This window comes from Polypterus senegalus, chromosome 10 (genome assembly GCF_016835505.1).
Source record: "Polypterus senegalus isolate Bchr_013 chromosome 10, ASM1683550v1, whole genome shotgun sequence".
NCBI classification, from domain to species: Eukaryota; Metazoa; Chordata; class Cladistia; order Polypteriformes; family Polypteridae; genus Polypterus; species Polypterus senegalus.
Genome location: NC_053163.1, coordinates 174,966,518 through 174,990,631, shown reverse-complemented (window position 1 = coordinate 174,990,631; position 24,114 = coordinate 174,966,518). Strand labels below are relative to the sequence as shown.

Here is a 24,114-nt window from a genome sequence, read left to right as displayed (position 1 = left end):
TTGGCTACAGGTGCGGGGTGAAGCCATACTTCAAAAACCTGCCATGACAAAGTGAACACGTAGGAGTAAAACCCTCTTATCAGTGCTGGTAGAGAAGAGGAAATCTCGAATATTAACACACGCTTGAGGTTTGATTCCATCTGAAAACATGAAGTTGAAAACTTCTGGTAACATTTCTGTGTTGTCACCAGGCTGTAGTTCTTAAATTTAGAAGTTCTAGAAGTTTTCACAGACTTTATGATAAAACTGAAAGATATTTGCATATGTTTTCGACATCCGTATTACGTGACTATGCTGTTTTTGGGTTTAATTGAATCAGACTTGTAAACGAAACTCGGCTGACTTCTGAACAGCCCACTGTTGCCATGACGACGTGACAGGAAATGAAGCTAGCGGTCACCTCAGCACATCCTGTTAGAAGAACGCACAACACTTACACAAAAACATAAAAACAAAAGTGGAAAAGTGGACGTAGCCCCCCGGCTGGCATAGTATAAGGTAGGACTATTAATTACACAACAAAATTAAATATTCATATTTATATATTTAATAAAAACTCTGAAACTTTAAAAGTAAAAGCCTGTTACTTTGTATGGGCACTTGAAGGTAGACATCATGTGGAGCATCATTTTGTATTTATCAGGTTTTTGAGATTTTTTTGGTGTCTGGCATCATGGAAGTGTTGAAGAAAGCCCACCTTAAAAGCCCTCCTGTGGTGACCCCTTTCTGTATTTCCTTTCCACCTTTTACTTGACCCATTTTTACATCGCCTTTGCTGATAATGAACTTAGATTAACTCCAGACTCCCAACACTCTACAAATTGAAACCTTTGGGGGTGTCCACCATCATCATTCTGCCCACATGATTGGTATGTCACTTGTCTGTATGCCACTGCCAGGTTAGATACAGGTATGTGTGGCTGTCAGAGTCAGGTGAAAAAACCTGATTGGTAGGCATTGATAAGGGATGAATTTCATGTACCATAAATTTATCCATCCACTCACATATTTACCAAGTGTGCTTCTGCCACTCCAGGGTTCCAACATTGAATAAAGACAAGAATTGCATTTTGAATGGGCACCTAGGTTATTTTGCACCCTAGGCCAAGCTTCTTGGTGCGCCAACCAACTGCTTGTTAGATAACTTGTGCAGATGCCCCCCACCTTATTATCTGCACCCTAAGAGAGTGCCTAGTTCACCTTAATGGTGGCACCAACCCCGTGGGCGCAAATCAATGTAAAGATGGCAGCTAACCCAACAGTATTTTGACACATCAGGAGAAAACCAGGAGCACTGGGAGAACGTGCAGAAATACACCAAGATATGAATCCTCATCTGTCCTAGGGGCTGTAAGGGGGGCACCATGTCACCTGTGATCGCTGTATGATTTAAGTAAATGTTTCCAGTCAATTTGAGGCAACACTTCAGGTCTTTTAAATTAAAGTCGTCACCTCTGGTGTAACTCTTCATTCTTATGATGTTCTGCGCTTATTTACACTACAGGACCTTATATATATATATATATATATATGTGTGTGTATAGTGTGGTCCAGATCTAATTATGCAATTTTCATATTACTATAACTTATTAAGTTTATTACATAGAAAATCACCTTAACAATCCCGGACCATTGAGAAGTGTGCAAACTGACGACATGAAGAATCGTCTTCGCGCCGAACTGGAATTGTCCCTGCAGACGATCTGGATCTGCATAATTAGATCTGGACCACCCTGTGTGTGTGTATATATATATATATATATATATATATATATATATATATATATATATATATATATATATATATATATATATATATATATATATATATATATATAAAGCATGAAGGCTCAAAGTATGAGCTGCATTTCTTAAAAGAACACAATCCCAGGGAGTGTGCGCCCCCTAATGGACACAGACTACAAACTTCTGAGTCACTGCAAGCTGTCCAGCCTTTACTTATCAATGTGGACAGCTGCACTTCAACTGGTCATCTACAGCTGAGAGTCAACTAAAGCTGATGTTACATTTGGCAACTTATAGCCGCGGGGACTGTCCGACTTGCTTAATGGTTGCTAATCTTATTGTTATGCTTTCACCAGGGATCTCCCCCATGGCTATATATACAGTATTTAGATATATTTATTTTTGCTCATATTCTGTGTTAGTTCATATCCTTGTGTATTCTGTTGGGTTCTGGGTGCATTTTGGTTGGATCCCCCTATAGTTGGGGCCGCCTGTCCAAGGACTGTCCTATAAAGGTGGTGACAACCCACAGTCCCTTGCATTTCATTGAGCTTTGAATTGAATTTTATTAATTTAACAATCAACAAATAATGTACAAATTATACTAAATAAAGGAAATAAAAAATAAACTCACCCGAAGAGAAAAAAATACCTAATTCACATTTCAAATAAGAAAACTCAATTCATTACCTTCATGTTTACCCCATTTTGGAGTACATTTTGTTTTGTTATGAGCGCCGTCATTTCACGAGACCCAGCATCAAGACGCAATTCCCGGCTGCCAGATGGACATGGAATTTCAGAAGTTGTGGCCTCTGATGTCAATTACATGATGGGTTAATGGTCAGCCATTTAGCATCCGAGTTTCCGGATAACTTCCTAAAAGAGGATCACTGAGATTCTTTCTTTTCTTTGTCTCAGAGATATGAATTTTTGACAATATTTTTCAAATTCTATTTCCGGGTTTTATTTTTGGCTTGGCAAAAGCGCGGCTGGTGTGCATTTCTGATTACATCTAAATTCCTGGTCCATCTCTTTAAAAATAGAGTCTCCCTATTTGAGTCTGCATAACCAATAAACCATTTTAAAATCTAATTATAATTGCTGCCATAACTAGTTCCTTGTTGTCCATCACCGAGGCAACATGTTTGTGGTTGTGACAACTGATCAGTGTAACCTTCGTCGACTGGAAAACTCACTTTTACTTGTACGCTTGGAGAGGCTACTGTTTGTCCCCCAGGCTTGATCACAAATGAGGGATCGATCGTCGTAATCTTTGTAAACTTGAATAAATATCACCCCTACTGTAGCGACCGCTTCACTGAAGATGGATTTGTTTAATGTGAGATCACTCAAGAGCACAACTTGTTTGCATCTCATGGATTTCTCACAGCGACGCGGGTGGAAGCTGGTGAGTCCAGGCCACTGTTAGAAGTTTCTCCTGCTGACTGCAGCTTTGTGAACATGACGAGGATTACTGGTAGGGCAGGCGGGGCGGCCATGGTTTATAAAAATGCCTTTAAATGTCACGTACCTCCTATTGAAATGTGTTCAACATAAGAGATACAACGATTAAGAGCTGAGTTCAGATGTGTGCTGCTCATCGACGTTGCATTTAGACCTTCGAAATTATTATATTAAATTTTATTAGGGAATTTTCTAATTTTTTTGTCGCTGGTCATGACTATGTCTGATAAAATACTGATCTTAGGTGATTTTAACATTCATGTTTTTTGAAGTTTATCATCAGTAATATAATGTGTTTAAGCCATTACTAACCCTCCTTTATTCTGTTTCTCTTATCTGTGTCTGGATGTGACACTTGGTGCCACTCCTCTACTGCCAGGCTGCTCTCCTGATTATAGAAAAGTCATCTCGGATAAAAGAGAATTGGAATCATCAGATGGAAGGATTCTTTCATCAGATTGGATGGCCAGCACAGACTCCACTATTGAAAACCCAGGATTAGGTGGGCAGCCAGTTGGCTGAGGTCTCCAGGACACTGACTTAATTTTTGAGTTTCTCTTGTATGATTTTAGTCCCCACCATTGTCAACTGGCTGTAGGTAATCCATTAATTAATGGACAGATATTGTTGGTGTCCATTTATGTTTAATCAGTTTCTCCCTTGTCCATTGTGTGTTTTAGCAAATTTACATTTTAATGTGCATCTGTATTTAGTAATTACTATTGTTTTTTAACTGAGAATTGCCAGCAGCATTCTGCGCCTGCACTTAGTGAAGAGTGCTATACAAAAACAAGTTGGGTTGTATTGTACAGTACATTGGTTGGTACAAAATCCAGAAGCCAGATGAGGTCTCAAAGACAGGTTGAAAATGGCTGATATAAAAATAACAATAATAATAACAATAATCAGAGGTGGGTAGTAACGAGTTACATTTACTGAGTTACATTTACTTGAGTAACTTTTTTAAAAAATTGTACTTCTACGAGTAGTTTTACTGCACCATACTTTTTACTTTTACTTGAGTACATTTGTAAAGAAGAAACGCTACTCTTACTCTGCTACATTGGGTAACACTCGACTCGTTACTTTTTTTCATTACACATTTATATACGCTATATTTTAGTCAGAGAGAAGTCGCCAGTGGATCTACTGAATGACTGTTTCACCAATCAGACGTAGCAACAATAATCACATGACTCACTCGCTTGTACCAATCAGATGTAGCAACAATAATCACATGACTCCGTTTCACCAATCAGATGTAGCAACAATAATCACATGACTCCGTTTCACCAATCAGATGTAGCAACAATAATCACATGACTCCGTTTCACCAATCAGATGTAGCAACAACAATCACATGACCCCGTTTCACAAATCAGACGTAGCCATGCAGTCACATGACCACACACAAACTTCCTGCGTCTGCAGCCTGTGAGAGACTTTTTGGTCATACAGGGCTCCTGATCTCTGCTAAACGGTCACAGCTTCACTGCAGGAACCTTGAGAGCCAACTGAAGCTTAGACGTCACTTCACTGATTGAAGAACCAGACATGCACAGACACAGACAGTCCTGGTAAAGTGAGACTTGTTGCACGTGCACAAGCTGCCTTGTTCTGATGTTATTTTCTATCAGCTGTGCTATTTGGAGGGCACGTGAATACGCAGTATTATACTGTCAGTGCACAGGAGATCTCGTCACTGTAAGTAGTCTGCACTGCTCAGACATCCATGTCACCTACTGAGGTATCGGCTTCAAAAGCTTTGTTGTGAAATACTGAGATTTGGAACTTTGTGTTATTTGTGCATCTTTATTTTGTAAAGATGTTATTTATTTTTACTCATTTTTTATTTTATTATTTGGAAATAGCAGAATTTGCACATTATTTTATATTTTTGTCTGTCTTATTACATTTCTAAAAAAATAAATCATTTATTATGATCAAACAGTTACTCAGTACTCGAGTAGTCTTTTCACCAAATACTTTTTACTTCTACTTGAGTAATATTATTTTGAAGTAGCGCTACTTTTACTTGAGTATGATTTTTGGCTACTCTACCCACCTCTGACAATAATACATTTTATTTATACAGCGGCCTTCTCATGCTCAAAGACACTATATAACATTAAGACAGATATGAGAGACACCACATGTGATTGTGGAAGAACATCCAACTTGAGGAAGCTCAGTCTGTCCTCAGTCTGTCAAGCAAGTCTGGCCACATTTGTTCATGTAACTTCGAGGTCCAGCGGCTTGGGCAACTTTTGATGTTAATGTACCACAGAGATGGAAGATTCAGCTATTGGTTTTTAGGATCAGAAGATGAGATGTACAGTGGTGTGAAAAACTATTTGCCCCCTTCCTGATTTCTTATTCTTTTGCATGTTTGTCACACAAAATGTTTCTGATCATCAAACACATTTAACCATTAGTCAAATATAACACAAGTAAACACAAAATGCAGTTTTTAAATGATGGTTTTTATTATTTAGGGAGAAAAAAAATCCAAACCTACATGGCCCTGTGTGAAAAAGTAATTGCCCCTTGTTCAAAAAGAACCTAACTGTGGTGTATCACACCTGAGTTCAATTTCCGTAGCCACCCCAGGCCTGATTACTGCCACACCTGTTTCAATCAAGAAATCCCTTAAATAGGAGCTGCCTGACACAGAGAAGTAGACCAAAAGCACCTCAAAAGCTAGACATCATGCCAAGATCCAAAGAAATTCAGGAACAAATGAGAACAGAAGTCATTGAGATCTATCAGTCTGGTAAAGGTTATAAAGCCATTTCTAAAGCTTTGGGACTCCAGCGAACCACAGTGAGAGCCATTATCCACAAATGGCAAAAACATGGAACAGTGGTGAACCTTCCCAGGAGTGGCCGGCCGACCAAAATTACCTCAAGAGCGCAGAGACGACTCATCCGAGAGGTCACAAAGACCCCAGGACAACGTCTAAAGAACTGCAGGCCTCACTTGTCTCAATTAAGGTCAGTGTTCACGACTCCACCATAAGAAAGAGACTGGGCAAAACGGCCTGCATGGCAGATTTCCAAGACGCAAACCACTGTTAAGCAAAAAGAACATTAGGGCTCGTCTCAATTTTGCTAAGAAACATCTCAATGATTGCCAAGACTTTTGGGAAAATACCTTGTGGACTGATGAGACAAAAGTTGAACATCTGGCGTAAAAGGAACACAGCATTTCAGAAAAAGAACATCATACCAACAGTAAAATATGGTGGTGGTAGTGTGATGGTCTGGGGTTGTTTTGCTGCTTCAGGACCTGGAAGACTTGCTGTGATAGATGGAACCATGAATTCTACTGTCTACCAAACAATCCTGAAGGAGAATGTCCGGCCATCTGTTCGTCAACTCAAGCTGAAGTGATCTTGGGTGCTGCAACAGGACAATGACCCAAAACACACCAGCAAATCCACCTCTGAATGGCTGAAGAAAAACAAAATGAAGACTTTGGAGTGGCCTAGTCAAAGTCCTGACCTGAATCCAATTGAGATGCTATGGCATGACCTTAAAAAGGCGCTTCATGCTAGAAAACCCTCAAATAAAGCTGAATTACAACAATTCTGCAAAGATGAGTGGGCCAAAATTCCTCCAGAGCGCTGTAAAAGACTCATTGCAAGTTATCGCAAACGCTTGATTGCAGATATTGTTGCTAAGGGTGGCCCAACCAGTTATTAGGTTCAGGGGGCAATTACTTTTTCACACAGGGCCATGTAGGTTTGGATTTTTTCTCCCTAAATAATAAAACCATCATTTAAAAACTGCATTTTGTGTTTACTTGTGTTATATTTGCCTAATGGTTAAATGTGTTTGATGATCAGAAACAATTTGTGTGACAAACATGCAAAAGAATAAGAAATCAGGAAGGGGGCAAATAGTTTTTCACACCACTGTATTCGAAATGAAAGATGAAAGCTCAATACAAGCTCTTATAAATTGTTATGTTTTCCTCACATTAAGTTCCCAATAAAAGAAGACGTATTATGTCCAAATCTTAATGAAGAATTTCATCCCAAATAGTTATCAACAGAAAAAATGAGCACACAGACAATCCTAGCACCAAGAAACGATGAAGTCAAACGAATTAATGTGAAAATTGTCAATTGGTTACATGGCAGATTGGTTAAATGTGTATCAATAGACTCTGCTGAAACAGTTGGTGGTGATCATGCGGAAGATGAAAACACCAACTTATAATATCCTGTGGAATATCTACAACCGTTAACACCGTCCAGTCTTCCGCCCACTGAATTACTGTTGAAAGAAGGACGTATCGTGATGTTATTGCGTAATTTATGTCTGAGTGATGAACTTTGCAATCGGACAAGATTAGTTGTGTTTAAAATTGGTCGAACGATTCTGACATGTATAATTTTAACAGGCGACAAGAAAGGTAATATAGTATACTAGCAAAATACCCGTGCTTCGCAGCGGAGAAGAAGTGCGTTAAAGAAGTTATGAAAAAGAAAAGGAAACGTTTTTAAAATAACACAACATTTGCTTTCTATTCGTTTGCATAAGCACAGTCCTTCACCAGCAATTATTTAATGTCAGCTCAGACCCGGCACTTAAAAGTGTCTCGCACTTTTGCTGAGTTTGTGCCAAACACTAGTCTATCCCTGACCATCTCATCTTCGTCTGCATAAGCACAGTCCTTCACCAGCAATTTTAAATTAGTTAGACAGTGATCAAAAGTCTTGTTCATACCTCGTGTCTTCTCATTAAACTTGTATCTCGCGAATATTCTATTCTTCGTAGGCATGACAAACACCAGCGGCAGCGTGTCTATGAACTTAATTTAAACTTAAGGTTTACACCGTGCTTTGTTTCCACAGTAGCTACACTTATGAATATGTTTGTATGCGTCACTCGCTTCATATTCTTTTGCTGCCTTCTCAATTGTGTAATGCGTTTTTTGTTCAGCACTCTTTGGAGCTCTTCCTTGTTCTCTACGTACTGCGTTCAAGTCAGTTCACGTGAGCCGCTCGGAGTACATGCATCGAAGGTTCTCAGCTGTGCTTGTGCTATCTCATGCAATCTTGCGATGTCCACGGCTTTATTTAATGTTAGCTAAGACCCGGCCCTTAAATGATTCTCTCGCACTTTCGCTGAGTTTGTGCCAAACAGTAGACCATCTCATCTCCGTTTGCATAAGCACAGTCCTTCACCCGAGAATATTTACCTTATATGGGCAGGCACTCAATTACGTGGGCGGCGTGATGATGTGGGACGCAACTCCGCCTCACATGCCGACCGAGCCGCTGGCCATGGCCGTATACAGTATATGGTCGAAAGTAGGTTCCAGTTATGACCGTTACGCGTAGAATTTCGAAATGAATCCTGGCCAACTTTTGTAAGTAAGCTGTAAGGAATGAGCCTGCCAAATTTCAGCCTTCTACCTACATGGGAAGTTGGAGAATTAGTGATGAGTCAGTCAGTCAGTCAGTCAGTCAGTCAGTGAGTCAGTCAGTGAGTCAGTGAGTCAGTCAGTCAGTCAGTCAGTGCAGTCAGTCAGTCAGTCAGTCAGTCAGTGAGTCAGTCAGTCAGTCAGTCGGTCAGTGAGTCAGTCGGTGAGTCAGTGAGTCAGTCAGTCAGTCGGTCAGTGAGTCAGTCAGTCAGTCAGTCAGTCAGTCAGTGAGTCAGTCAGTCAGTCAGTCAGTCGGTCAGTCAGTCAGTGAGTCAGTCGGTCAGTCAGTCAGTCAGTCAGTCAGTGAGTCAGTCAGTCAGTCAGTCAGTCAGTCAGTCAGTCAGTCAGTCAGTCAGTCAGTCAGTGAGTCAGTCAGTCAGTCAGTCAGTCAGTCAGTCAGTCAGTCAGTCAGTCAGTGAGTCAGTCAGTCAGTCAGTCAGTCAGTCAGTCAGTCAGTCGGTCAGTGAGTCAGTCAGTCAGTCAGTCAGTGAGTCAGTCAGTGAGTCAGTCAGTCAGTCAGTCAGTCAGTCAGTCAGTCAGTCAGTCGGTCAGTGAGTCAGTCAGTGAGTCAGTGAGTCAGTCAGTCAGTCAGTCAGTGAGTCAGTCAGTCAGTCAGTCAGTGAGTCAGTCGGTCAGTCAGTCAGTCAGTCAGTCAGTCAGTGAGTCAGTCAGTCAGTCAGTGAGTCAGTCAGTCGGTCAGTGAGTCAGTCAGTCAGTGAGTCAGTCAGTCAGTCAGTCAGTCAGTCAGTCAGGTCAGTGAGTCAGTCAGTCAGTCAGTCAGTCAGTCAGTGAGGGCTTTGCCTTTTATTAGTATAGAAATTCCACGGATAACATTAGACACCAAAGGAGATCTTGATATGTCATTCGTATTAAAACATTTAGCTTTTAACAATAGCTTTTCCTATGACAATTAACAAATCACAGGGACAAACATTTGAAAAACTCGGTTTATTTTTAAGAGAGAAAGAGATAAAGAGAGAGAGATAGACAGACAGATACTTTATTAATCCCAAGGGGAAATTCACAAACAATATTCACTCACGGGCAGTTGTCAAGATGTCAGTCCAAACACGGAATCAAAATTCAATGTGAAATTGATGAAAATTTAATTCCAAATATTGTGTTAACTGAAGTTTTACAGTAAACGTGTACGTTTAAAAAGTATTTGCGTTTTAATTTCAAAGCCAAACAGAACGTAAACGTATAATGCAACAAAAACCTCTAACGCAACATGAAACATAATTTTCTTTCAATTTATTACGTTTTACTATTTTTTTACTCGCTGTAATGTAAAAATACTTAGCTTTTTTATGCATATGTAACAATTCCCATGAAAGTAACAATCTGTTTAAATTGTACATCCACATCCACATAAGCGAGCGGCAGATCCATGAAGTGACTAGCGCATGGCGCCCATCCGGGGGTTGGTGAACAAAGCGAGTAGTAAAGAAAAATCGGAAAATGAAACATAAACGGTTTGTTTTATTAGAATTATAACCATAATCTCTGACGTAAAGTATGAATTTTTATCCTGTGACGCTAGTGACATCACACTTCACGGTGACAAGCTTTTCAAGAATCTCCCAAGATGGCGATGCTTGTGACAAACCCCAAATGGTGACTGATGTGTTACAAATACATTTTCAAATTTATAATAGCTTAGGCTAAACAGAAAGTGGTGGTCAAAATGGATTTTACAAGGAAAGAAATTCCATAATGAGTCTAAATAAAATCATTACGTAGCACAAAACAAGAGCAGAATAAAACGTAAATCAAGAAGTGTCACACAAGAGGTTTTTCTAAATCAGGTTATTTAACAAAGACGCACCCTGAAAGCTTGGAAACAAACTCACCTATTATTGATATCTACAAATTTTCATTCATTTCATTCATCAAACTGGTGGCCAAAAATACTTAGGGTGTTTATGGCAAAGTGAATGAAATACCACGAATAACAACAATAACCACAAATGAATAAACACCATAATAGTATAAAATAAATAAGAGCAGCAACATCTGCTGAGTGTCAAACAAATTGCAAAGGTAATTCAGTGACAGACAATGAGAAAGAATAAGAAGATAAGATGCTGAAAGCCAATGCCAAGCAAGAAGTAATCCTGAACACGGAGCGGTGGAGCAGAAGACAAACACGGCATGCAAGACAAAGTCCAAGATACACAAACCAAGAATGCCCACCATGGGCAGAAACGTATGGCAACCATCGAACAAACTGTCAAAACGTCCCACACCATGAAAGTATCACTTTTGCATCATCACATTGGTGTTTCTTTGAAAAGCACCACTTAGCAAAGTCACGTCAACCTGGATGTCAAAAACACGTCGACAAAATAGAGAAGTTCTGCTTGTTGTAGATGAGCCACCAGAGGTAATGAAATACACTAATAATGAACTACCTGTTTAGAAAATGGAACAATTCTCAGTAGCTTCTTATCTTTAGGTTTGTTTTAATTTGCATTTTATTGTAGGACTCCAGCTCCATGTGTTTTACTAGTAGGACATGCTGTTTAACTGAATTGATCAAAGTGTGACATTTCTGTTCTGTCTGAGGTTTCTGCACACAGGACATGATGTGGAGCAGCGGGGGGCCGAGGTAGAAATCCAACCCATGACATTCACAAAAGGAGATTCAGGATTTGTGAAGGCCCCCTGTCCAAGGGACCTCTTTATCATTTTAATAAACTAAGATGTGAATTTCCCCTTGGGATTAATAAAGTGTCTGTCTGTCTGTCTGTCTGTCTGTCTGTCTGTCTGTCTATCTATCTATCTATCTATTATATAGTGCCTTTCACATCTATCTATCTATCTATCTATCTATCTATCTATCTATCTATCTATCTATCTATCTATCTATCTATCTATCTATCTATCTATCTATCTATCTATCTATCTATCTATCTATCTATCTATCTATCTATCTATCTATCTATCTATCTATGTCATTCTCTCACCTCAGCTAAGAGAGAAGTGTGTTTCCTGCACTGTATGCCTAATAAGTAAAATATAAAAATGAGAAGGATATAGATAAATAGGAAAGGTGACAGACACATCACTGTACTAATAATACAAGAAGAAACAAAATGTGCAATTTACCAGATTAAAAGATCTGAAATGATTCATATGATAGATAGATAGATAGATAGATAGATAGATAGATAGATAGATAGATAGATAGATAGATAGATAGATAGATAGGATAGATAGATAGATAGGCATTATATAATAGATAGATAGATAGATAGATAGATAGATAGATAGATAGATAGATAGATAGATAGATAGATATGAAAGGCACTATATAACATTTAGCTAGGAATTAAATGAACTATATAAAATATAGTTAGCACTTTGAGCATAGGTATTATATAAATAAAAATTATTATTATTATTATTATTATTATTATTATTGATATGAAAGGCAATATATAAAATTTAGCTAGGAATGAAAAGCACTATATGATAGATAGATAGATATGGAAGACACACCATAACACAATGATATGAAAGCTGCTCCGTACTCTACTACATCAAATAAAACGCACAATATTACAGATCGATAGGTGTGGAAAGCACGATGTAATAAAATAGGAGACGCTCGGTATAAAAGAGCCATATTCTTAATAAAATGACCTTTCCAGCCTATGTCTCTCTTTATGTATCGATGCCCTTAGCTGCCAGTTTTGTCAATCCCATGGCCCCCCTGTCACTTAACACGTCCTACAGCGGCGGTCTACCGTTTCAGCTCTTTGCTGGTTTGACGTCTCCCTTCTCCTCTCTTGACCACATAAGCCCCCTCCTGGTGAGGGCTGCTTCTCCGCACTTTCCACTTCTGTGCCCACCTGCCAGCTCGCCTCGCCAGGCGCTATACAATGAAGCTTTGAGACTCACCCAGCTCGTCCATGTCGCTCCTCTGTGTGTTGCGCTTTCAGAGCCACTTAGCTCAGCGTGTCGCCGTTTCCTGTGCTAATGTGCAGTGCAAACCTCCCGCCGGCGCTTCTGCTCTAATTCAGTGCGCAGAGTTGACGTGACATTCGCGGTTGCACAGCACCACAGCGAGACGACGCCGCCCGGCAGGTAGCAATGTGCGTACGTGAAGGTCCTGAAGTCGGAGTGTCGCTAAGCTAAGCAGATGATGTCTGCAGTTTAGTGAGACCTCCACTCACAGAAGCTGAAAAGGAGGCGCTTTTATAGCTCGAGATAAGTCGAGAGGAGCAAAACTGAGATACGTGACCGAAAGAAGTTCCTCCTGTCACGTAACAAAGATTTTGTCAGAGAACAACTTAGGCGTGTTTTAAAAGTACAGGACTTTCTGTTCTGGTTTCAGAAATACATTCTGAATCTTTTTTATCACCCAGAGTTTTAAGAGTTTGGGGTCTTTTACTTATCATACTAAATATTTATTTTTCTGGGTATATTTATTATCTAAACCTTTATTAATGTTTAATGGTGTTTTAAAGTCTGTGAACATTTTGGCGTCTGGAGTTGCTCTTGGTATTTTTCTTTCTTCATTTGCCTCTGTGATGGTCCAAGCTGGCTACAGCTTCCATAACGTCCTTGAACCCGGGACCCCCAATAGTCAAGTATGGAGACGAGCCGGGCAATGAGGACATATAACTCAACAAAATTACGGTGCAGAAGGGCTTCCAGCTTTCATTTTCACACAAGTGGCAAAACTGTGCTATGCATTTCAATAAATAAATCAATAAATACCCCATGATAAAATCCAGTGATTTTTAGTGCAGAGTAAAAGTCACAATAAATAATCCAAACAGTTAACACAGGATGGGGATTTTAACACATTTCTTGCCGCTATTTCCTGGTCCACATCAGGATCAGGGGTCCCCTGGACAGAGCCCACCGCACTCCTTCTAATCCTCTACCTGTGTCGGTACACACGGATCAGGAGCTGCCACCTCTGATGGTCACCACAACTTCTTTGTGTGCACTGTTCCCTTGTCTAGATGCCATCACATCAGGACCCCCTTCCTTCACCTGCCTCTTTGGCCCCCCTTTCCCATTCCCCCCCCCCTTCTGTATTTAACTTGTTCCCTTCGATACTCCTCATCACACTCAAATGTGACCTTGTGTGTTCTCTTCAGCGGGATCTGCCACCACTAAAAGGATTCCACGGTCACGGACCCCTCTCATCACAGCCCCCCTTGGCAACTACCCTGAAGAAGCACAAGGTCACTTATGACTGCTGCTGAGGATACTCAGATGTGGGTTTCCCTGACCTCTGAGGATGCTCACCACCCTGAGTCGCTTACTGAGTGTTTTAGTGACTTTCTTCAGCTTAATGAAAATCAAAAGTGAATTTCAGTTGAGGCGTTTGATGTTGCCACACACCTACATTTGGGGGACACGCAGGGGCTCATCTGATTGAACCAGGGCTTGATGCTGTCACTTAACACCTTAACTTGTCCTCCCGCTGCAGAAAGTGTGATTGACACGCCCACCATTGATGATGTCACTTCCAGTTTCTGGCCACCTGAACCCGCCTCTTCCACTTCCCAGCCTGTAGAAACCATAGACATATATAGGTGGACACCGCATTCACTGTATTGCTCAGTCGACACGATACGTCAGCGTCCGCCATATTGCGAGTGGCAAAAGTGCCATTTAAACTAATACAGGAAGACGTGGAGAGCGGGTTTTCTGATGAAAAAACAATAACGTTTAAAACAGTTTACATACAACAGATTTTGGCGAATCGTTTAATGCAATTAGGGTGGCATGGTGGCGCAGTGGGTAGCGCTGCTGCCTCGTAGTTAGGAGATCTGGGTTTGCTTCCCGGGTCCTCCCTGTGTGGAGTTTGCATGTTCTCTCCGTGTCTGCGTGGGTTTCCTCCCACAGTCTAAAGACATGCAGGTTAGTTGGATTGGCGGTCCTAAATTGTCCCTAGTGTGTGCTTGGTGTGTGTGTGTGTGCCCTCCGGTGGGCTGGCGCCCTGCCCGGGGTTTGTTTCCTGCCTTGTGCCCTGTGTTGACTGGGATTGGATCCAGCAGACCCCCGTGACCCTGCAGTTAGGATATAGTGGGTTGGATAATGGATGGATGTTTAATTTTATTGTAAGGTGACCTTGAGTGTTAAGAAAGGCACCTATTAAATAAAATGTATTATTATTATTAATTATTGAGACAAAAACTTGACCAATGTCTGAAAGTCAAAATAGTAAGACTGCAACTGGCAGTCTGGTCTTTCTTTTAACAGTGAAATGTTGCACTCAATGACAAAAATAAACAATTTTCTTGGATACAAATTGGCTTAATAATTTCTGAAAACATTTCTCTCTCAGTCTCTCTTTCTCTCTCTCACACACACACACACACAATGTGGTTACTTAAATATATACAGGATAGGATCTCAAATCCTTGCAACAGAACTATCTTCCATAGCTTTTTCCGTGTGTTGCCACTCTGTAATTTGAGAGTATTCAGTCTGGCAATTCAGCCGTCTGGTATTCAGCCTTAGTTTGTGGAAGACGGACACAGCTAAAGACATGAGCAAAAAGTGATGGCTGTCAATTTCAAACTGTGTTTCCTCAAAGTGCTCGTTCATCTGAACCAATCTCAGCCTGAACAAACTGATTGATCAAAGATACACTGACAGCTTGCCCTCATGTCGACTGTCAAATCAATCAATCAACATTTATTTATATAGCACATATTCATACAAAAAAATGTAGCTCAAAGTGCTTTACAAAATGAATAGAGTAATAGAAGACACAATAAAAGATAAACATAAGTCAACATTAAAATAACACGCTCAGCTGCTTTGACCACCTTGACTGGACCCTCAGAGGGAATCACCAGACCTCCTTTGTGTTTTAATGTGAGCGAGTGGTAGCTTTGATCATATGATGCCGGTACAGCACCTCCTACCAGACCAGCACGGCACACGTCACAGGACAGCTTTCTCAAACAGGGCTACCTGACCTCCCACTGCTTCCTGAGGTGGATTTCTTTGGGAAACCTTCAAAGTCTGAGAAATGTTAACAGCTAACAACAATCTACATAGTTAGTGACTAAATACGTTTAGCCAAAATGTTGTTTGGAGGCTCACTTGAGCACATAAATGCATAGCTTTGCTAGCTTAGCCTGGCGTAGCTAAAGTTAAGATTATAAAACGGCATTTTCTAATGGCCAAATATAACCAAAACAACTGTTCAGCCTTACCTATGAAATGTAATCCCCCGGGATCTGGTTCGGAGCGTGCAGCGGTTTGTACAATGCCAAGCAGCACATCATTCATTAATTCACTCCACAGCAGTGCCACTCGCAATATGGCGGCGATGTTGACGTACAATGCTGCTGGTCATGCGCCGTCTAGTAATTCTGTGTCTATGGTAAAAAAACGGCTTCTCCGCCATCTTGAAGCAGTCTGTGATCGACCTCAGTCTGAAGAAGACAGACTCGTTTTTACTTTGTTTTTGTTTAAGACCTTTCAGTTATATGGGGAGCACATCAGCACTCAAATCTTCATGATCTTTCGGATTTCATTCCTACAATGCATTATACAAAACAAGACTGTTAAGAGCTTGGGTTTTATTCCCAGTTTGGAGTTCAAGTTAGTTGCTCAACTGAACTGAGTTGTCAGGAGCAGCTTTTATCATCTCAAAAAAAACCTTAGGACTTAAGAGATAACCATTTGTGCCTTTATTACATCAAGCTTGGGTTATTACAGTGCACTTTACTTGAGCGTTAAATCAGGTCTGCTTATCTCGGCTACAGCTTGGACAGACAGACAGATAGATATGGACGGGACTACGTAACATTAGCTAGGAATGACAGGATAGATAGATAGATAGATAGATAGATAGATAGATAGATAGATAGATAGATAGATAGATAGATAGATAGATGTGAAAGGCGCTATATAACAAAGATAGATAGATAGATAGATAGATAGATAGATAGATAGATAGATAGATAGATAGATACAGTGGGATGCAAAAGTTTGGGCAACCTTGTTAATAGTCATTATTTTCCTGTATAAATCGTTGGTTGTTACGATAAAAAATGTCAGTTAAATATATCATATAGGAGACACACACAGTGATATTTGAGAAGTGAAATGAAGTTTATTGGATTTACAGAAAGTGTGCAATAATTGTTCAAACAAAATCAGGCAGGTGCATAAATTTGGGCACCGTTGTCATTTTATTGATTCCAAACTTTTAGAACTAATTATTGGAACTCAAATTGGCTTGGTAAGCTCAGTGACCCCTGACCTACATACACAGGTGAATCCGAGTATTTAAGGGGTCAATTGTAAGTTTCCCTCCTCCTTTCATTTTCTCTGAAGAGTAGCAACATGGGGTCACAAAACAACTCTCAAATGACCTGAAGACAAAGATCGTTCACCATCATGGTTTAGGGAAGGATACAGAAAGCTGTCCCAGAGATTGAAGCTGTCTGTTTCCACAGTTAGGAACATATTGAGGAAATGGAAGACCACAGGCTCAGTTCAAGTTAAGGCTCGAAGTGGCAGACCAAGAAAGATTTCGGATAGACAGAAGCGACGAATGGTGAGAACAGTCAGAGTCAACCCACAGACCAGCACCAAAGACCTACAACATCATCTTGCAGCAGATGGAGTCACTGTGCATCGTTCAACCATTCGGCGACTTTACACAAGGAGATGCTGTATGCGAGAGTGATGCAGAGGAAGCACAAACAGAGCCGCTTGAGGTCTGCTCAAGCACATTTGGACAAGCCAGCTTCATTTTGGAATAAGGTGCTGTGGACTGATGAAACTAAAATGAGTTATTTGGGCATAACAAGGGCGTTATGCATGGAGGAAAAAGAACACAGCATTCCAAGAAAAACACCTGCTACCTACAGTAAAATATGGTGGTGGTTCCATCATGCTGTGGGGCTGTGTGGCCAGTGCAGGGACTGGGAATCTTGTCAAAGTTGAGGGACGCATGGATTCCACTCAGTATCAGCAGATTCTGGAGACCAATGTCCAGGAATCAGTGCCAGTGCTGAAGCTGCGCCAGGGCTGGATCTTTCAACAAGACAACGACCCGAAACACTGCTCAAAATCCACTAAGGCATTCATGCAGAGGAACAAGTACAACGTTCTGGAATGGCCATCTCAGTCCCCAGACCTGAATATAATTGAAAATCTGTGGTGTGAGTTAAAGAGAGCTGTCCATGCTCGGAAGCCATCAAACCTGAATGAACTAGAGATGTTTTGTAAAGAGGAATGGTCCAAAATACCTTCAACCACAATCCAGACTCTCATTGGAACCTACAGGAAGCGTTTAGAGGCTGTAATTTCTGCAAAAGGCGGATCTACTAAATATTGATTTCATTTCTTTTTTTTGTGGTGCCCAAATGTATGCACCTGCCTGATTTTGTTTGAACAATTATTGCACACTTTCTGTAAATCCAATAAACTTCATTTCACTTCTCAAATATCACTGTGTGTGTCTCCTATATGATATATTTAACTGACATTTCTTATTGTAACAACCAACAATTTATACAGGAAAATAATGACTATTAACAAGGTTGCCCAAACTTTTGCATCCCACTGTAGATAGATGTGAAAGGCACTATAAAATAGATAGATAGATAGACATGAAAGGCACTATATAATTATTTAGGTTAATGCTAACAAACAAAATTAAATCAAATCTGTCATTTTAAGGCATTATGAAATAACATAATTCAGTCAAGGACAGAGGCTCCACACGGTTAAGCCTAAAGTAGTTCATACTTGACGTATCCAAGCAGAGCGCGAGGGCCGTGTGGCGAACATGACGTCAAATTTGAAGACACGCCCCATGTTTTCGTAACAGTAATTTTTTTGACTAAGCAATGCAGGGGACAAGGCGACCGTGTATCCAAAATGTTGAATTTCAAGGAGAGGCTGGTTATGCGGGTGCCAGAATGATAAACAAAGGGCTGAATGTGATGCAACAGGTCTTTAGAATGCAAGGAGGACATTGAAATACATCTGGCCATCATGTACTGTATGTCCCCCACGTACGATAATATTACGCTTGTTCTTTCTTCACCGCTTTTGGTCGACTGGTGTGACACGCCTCCTTCTACTTTTCTTCCTCTTAAAGTCAGTAACAACTCTTTTTCCATCAGCAGAGTCTCACATCATCTGCTGTGACATTACAAGTATTAGCTATGTGACTTAACTTTGAGTACCTTTTTTAATGAAATATTCTTTCTTTTTAATTCGATGCATTTACTTTGTGTTCGGGAAACATAACAGAGTTAAGGTAATTTAAATGAATGTCTTTGTGTAGGATTAAAGAAACGGAATCCCTTTCATTATACTTAAATTGCATATGTTTATTATAATTAATGTTTCTTAAATTATTTCCAACTTAACCTTATTTCACTGTTTATGAATGAGCATTGTAGGCAGTGGTGCCATCTAATAAATGGATAGAAGAGTAAAGTTTGGTTTTGTGTGTAGTGCTTCAGATATTTTTGCATGAAGTAAGCAAAGTTACATTTTGTTGATTGCAGAAACCTTAACATGAATTATTGGAAACAAAGGAGTATTATACATTAGCTTCAATAATCCCACGTCATTTATAAAAGTCATCCATCCCAAGAAGGAGGCGTCTCAATTGGACCAGAGCTGACTGCAGGACGGAGCTCCACCACACCAGGTCATCGAGTAAAACAAAGCAACTGTGACAAGAGATTAAACGTTGCTTATTCTACAAAGATCTTCTAAAATGGCGCTGGACATGTTCATTGGTAGCCCTAGAAAAGGTCACCAATAGTTGGCTTTGAGTGATTTTTCAAACTGGCTGTTTTCTTTATTTAATATTACACATGTCTCCAATCGTGCAGTCAGTCATCAGCCGATTTAAATGGAGACAAGTCTTCACTCTGCTGTTTGGTGTCATCGTGTATCCCATATTGAACAAACTAAAGGAGAGAGTCGGCTGAGGAGATCAGAAAGAAGTTAAAGGCAAAGGCTAGCAGACCATCATCTCCAAGTAGCTTGATGTTCTGGTGACAACAGTTGCAAATATTATTATGAAGGACTGTGGCCAACCTCTCTGGATTCGGCCCTAAGAGGAAAATCGACCCCGGAACGGGTAGAAGAACAGTGAGAATGGGAGACAAAAAGCAGAGGAGAACTTCCAAAGACATACAAGCTGAACTCCGAGGTCGAGGTCCATCAGGGTCTGATTGCACCATTTGTCTCTTTTTGAGTGACAGTGGGCTCAACGGAAGAAGACATTAGGAGAACACGCTGATACAGCGCATTGCCGCACCCACCACACAACAAACCAACTCAGGATCGCAGATTAGGACCCGAGTGCAGCCATGCAGCGGGTGACACCTCAGCACCACACTGGTTCAGATGGAATGGAACAGTGTGAGGTGAAGTCTTATTTGAACCCCCAAGTTTTTCCCTGCAGATTGGAGGGCCTACATGAAGATTAACGTCATACCCAGGATGGAGCAGTTGCAGGTTAAGGACCTTGGTCAAGGGCCCAACAGAGCAGAGTCCCTTTTGGCATTTACAGGATTCGAACTGGCAACCTTCCGATTGCCAGTGCAGATCCCTAACCTCAGAGGCACCACTCCGCCCCAATGGAAGAAGACTCCACATAAAAAAGACAGACTGGAATTTACTAAAATGCATATTGATAAGACACAATGCTTCTGTGAAAATGTCCTTTGGACAGATGAGACAGACCTGGAGCTTCTTGTCAAGACAATGTGCACAGACAATAAAATGAAGCCTTCAAAGGAAAGAACACCAGACCTACTCTGAGACATGGAGGAGGCCTGGTGATGTTTATGGGCTGCTTCACTGCGTCTGCCGTTGGGTGCCTTGAGTCTGTGTGAGGAACAATGAAATCCCAAGACAATCAAGACATTCTGGAGTTTAACAGGCAGCCCAGTGTCAGAAAGCTCCATCTTAGTTGCAGGTCATGGACCCTCCAATAGGACAAGGAGCGAAAGCACACAACTAAAAGCACCCGCGATTGGCTAAGAACAAAGCATTGCACTACTCTGAAGTGGCCTTCCAAGAGATTTGAATCCCATCAAACATTATGGAAAGACCTGAAACCTGCAGTCTGGAGAAGCCCCCCTTCACACCTGACACCACTGGAGAGGTTTGCTCAGGACGAGTGGGTCAAATGACCTGTGGACGGGTGCAGACGTCTCATGGAGAGCTCCAGGAATCGCTTGTGTGCAGTGATTGCCTCTAAAGGTTGTGCAACAACTTATGAGGTTAAGGTTCCCATCATTTTCGTCTCATCATTTTCTTTTGTGTTATTATTTGAAATATTCTGTTGAATCAAAACTCTAAAGCAAAGTCTGAGTTTTTGTTGAATAGGGAATGAACAATGATGGGTGCCCATTACTTTTGTCAGTTTCAAGTTCTTGCAGAGACCATCGTGGGTTCTTCTTGTTTCACCAACAAGTCTGTCCAATCCTTGCCTATTGTCTTCATTAGTTTTGCCCCCGTGTCTGCCTGCACTGGCACTGCAACATTTTTTTGGGCCTACCCATGTCTTCCCACAACCACAACATTTAATGTAAATTTGAATTGCGTGTCACTTGAAATCCTTGTGTGATAAAGAAAGTCTGATTAGATATTTGAATCCAGTATGGAAAATCCGGTAAGACTCCCCAAATAAAAAAAAGTTTCCATTTTGTTACTTGGTGTAACCGGCTCCCTCTCACGCTCTTTTCCAAACTCCCTGACTTATTTTCCTTAACACAATTAATTATACAACCGAGTGCTCAGCCCGACAACGCAATTCATTTTGCACATTTAGAACTACTGTACTTGCCATTTCTACTTTTTGCAAGTTATGTTACTCCCTTTTCCAAAAATAGACGCTGAGAGCAGATGCAATCTTCAGAAACCACACAGAAAGTAAAAAGTTCCCATTTCTCAAGTACAGAGAGAGGGAAGGTGGGCGAGGACATTATGGGTGGGCATCAGCCCTGCTGTCAATCTGTCAAACTGAGCCATTTAGATGAACGCAGTAAGTTCAGGTCTTCAAGGTGGTGCACTGAAAATCTCCACTGGGCCACCCCTGAGCCCACCCTCAGCCCTGTCAGCTCTTCTCAAAATGATCTGAAGACAAACACTAAACTCACGGTCAGTCAATCGAGGGGATCTCAGGAAAGCCCTCAGAAGACAATAAACGCTTGGAGGAGACCCCAGCTTGAGTGCTGAGCACCAGAGAGTGAACTAAAGGAAAAAGCAGCTCACAAACTGAAGGAACAAAGGCCTCCCAACATTCACACCTTCACTCTGCATCAAAGGGTCACTTTTGGTTTCATCTCACACCTCAAAGACACGAATGTTAGAATAACCGGAGCCTCATATTGGTTCAGTGTGTGTGTGTGAGTGAGTGAGTGTGTGTGAGAGAGAGACCACGACCGACACGGGGCTGACTCCCACTCCAGAGCGCATTCGTGATGCCTGGGATTAACTCAGCTGTACAGGAAAATGTATGAAGAGAAAATAGACAAAGTACCAAGAGCTCTTCAGGTGGGCAGGAACTCCCCATGCCATGCTGGGGCTTCTACTTGCATCCTCGCCTTCCATGATCTTGGACTTGAGTAACTGCTTGGGTTTCTTGCTGCTAGCATTGGTGGTCTCTGGCAGACCATACCTTTATTTAATCTTATGGCCTCTCTTCACGATGGACTTGTACTCATGAAGAGCTTGGTTGTGTTTGAGCAGCAGTCATAGTAGCATCATCATCATCATCATTAATATTATTCATTTATCCAAGGTGGCTTACAAAGCAAGTCGTTATCCACACAAGAATGATTAGAAGAAATAAGCATCAAAAGCAACAGAGAACAAGATAAAAAAAAAACACAGCAAGAGGGAACCATCCTACTACTGTACAGTTAAACATGCAACTAAACTAAAGCAGTCGCGGAGTAGATCAGATTGTTATGACGCTCTACGAAGGGTTAACAGCGGGTTTAGTTTCAACTCTGTATTTAATTTCTGTCACGGTACATAAAACAACGAGGCATCAGACAGGCCCGCTTCTCTTCTGTCTGTGAGCTTCAAAACACGCGTGCTTCCTTCTTTCTCGTCGTCACATTCCAGGCATTGCACTTCCAGATGAGCGTTCATTGGTTCATTGGGTTGTCAGCTGACCTGAGTACACAGCCCGCCCCTCCGACTAATAAGCAAATCAAATGAGTTTCATTTTATTCTAGCCAGTCACAGACTAGTTGTTCTCATTCGTTGGGTGCGTCACATCTGACAGGAGTGACAGAACAGAACTGTTCAGAAAGGCCCAGACGGGTAGAGCCATTACTGTTTCATATATCGTGTTTTCTGTAATGAAGTACCCTTCCTAAGTCTTAACTGATATTTTTTCCAAAAACTTCCGTTGTCTGAAAAGTACACAGAGTGATAGCTTCACACACAAATCAACATAGAACGTCTTGCTGTTCGGCGTCTCTGAGTTTTTCAATGGCCAGCAGGAATGCACGGCTACCCAGCTGCATGGCTGTCTTCGCGTGTCAGGTGACGGTGGCCATGCGATGTAATCTGGTTTGCACCTCTTGTCATTGTAAGCGGTGGTCATTCCAGGCGAATGTTGCTGTAGGCGCATCAGCGACACACACCTTTCCAGAACCACGATCAGGTGGGGACTGATCAGCTGACGCTGGTACCTCACCTTCGTTTCTTAGGTCTCCATCTGCACTCCAATTCCCATGCAACCCTGCGGGTGTCCCGATTGTGATCAGCCTTGAGGAAGACTGTCAACTTCTGTTTGGTGTTATGAACCATTATTGGAATCCACGTTGGGACAGTCCATCCATTATAGAACAGAGTCCGACAAGTCACAGTCCAACAAGTGGACAATAAGATGCAAAATGTTATCCATGGCGCATTTTGCTTTCATTTGCTTTGCCCCCTTGCCTGATGTTGATGCCGTTTGAGAGGTTGTTTGCTCTTCGCTGCTCACGCACATGCAGGATATCGTGGTCAGGTCAACGAACCTAACTTTCCTTCTAGCAAAGAGAGTCAAACTAAAACATAACGGCACGTTTTGTCACGATTTACAGCTGATTCTCGTCCTCTATTCCTGAATTTCGACAAAAGTTGGCATCCGCCCTGAAAGAGAGAACACGGACCACATCAGGTTCTGCCAAGAAGACTCCAACAGAAACTTGACAGAGATGAACCCTAGCAAAGAGAGTCAAACTGAAACACAACAGCGCGTTTTGTTGCAGTTTACATCTGATTACCGTCTTCTACCCATGAATGTCAACAAAAGTCGACGTCTGCCCTGAAGGAGTTACACGGAGTGGACTGGAGAGCCACAACGGATCAAAGGCCTGCAAGTTTACTGAAACACAAGATGGTGGCACAAATCCTAACAGGCCAAAGCCGCCTCTCCAATCAGGCGGTGATGAATCTTACATCTGTGAGATCCTATCATATTGTCTAGGAAACCATATA

The 24,114-nt window shown here is 41.3% G+C and overlaps 1 protein-coding gene across 1 annotated transcript in view; it reads right to left on the bottom strand.

Moving 5' to 3' along the window:
- lpxn (leupaxin) overlaps positions 1–12,898 on the bottom strand; it is a 55,976-nt gene extending 43,078 nt beyond the window's left edge. Inside the window, exon 1 of the mRNA XM_039767747.1 lies at positions 12,553–12,898. Coding sequence (XP_039623681.1) covers positions 12,553–12,565 — 13 coding nt within the window. The 5' untranslated portion in view covers positions 12,566–12,898. The remainder of the gene's footprint in view (positions 1–12,552) is intronic.
- Between the last annotated feature and the right edge of the window lie 11,216 nt (positions 12,899–24,114).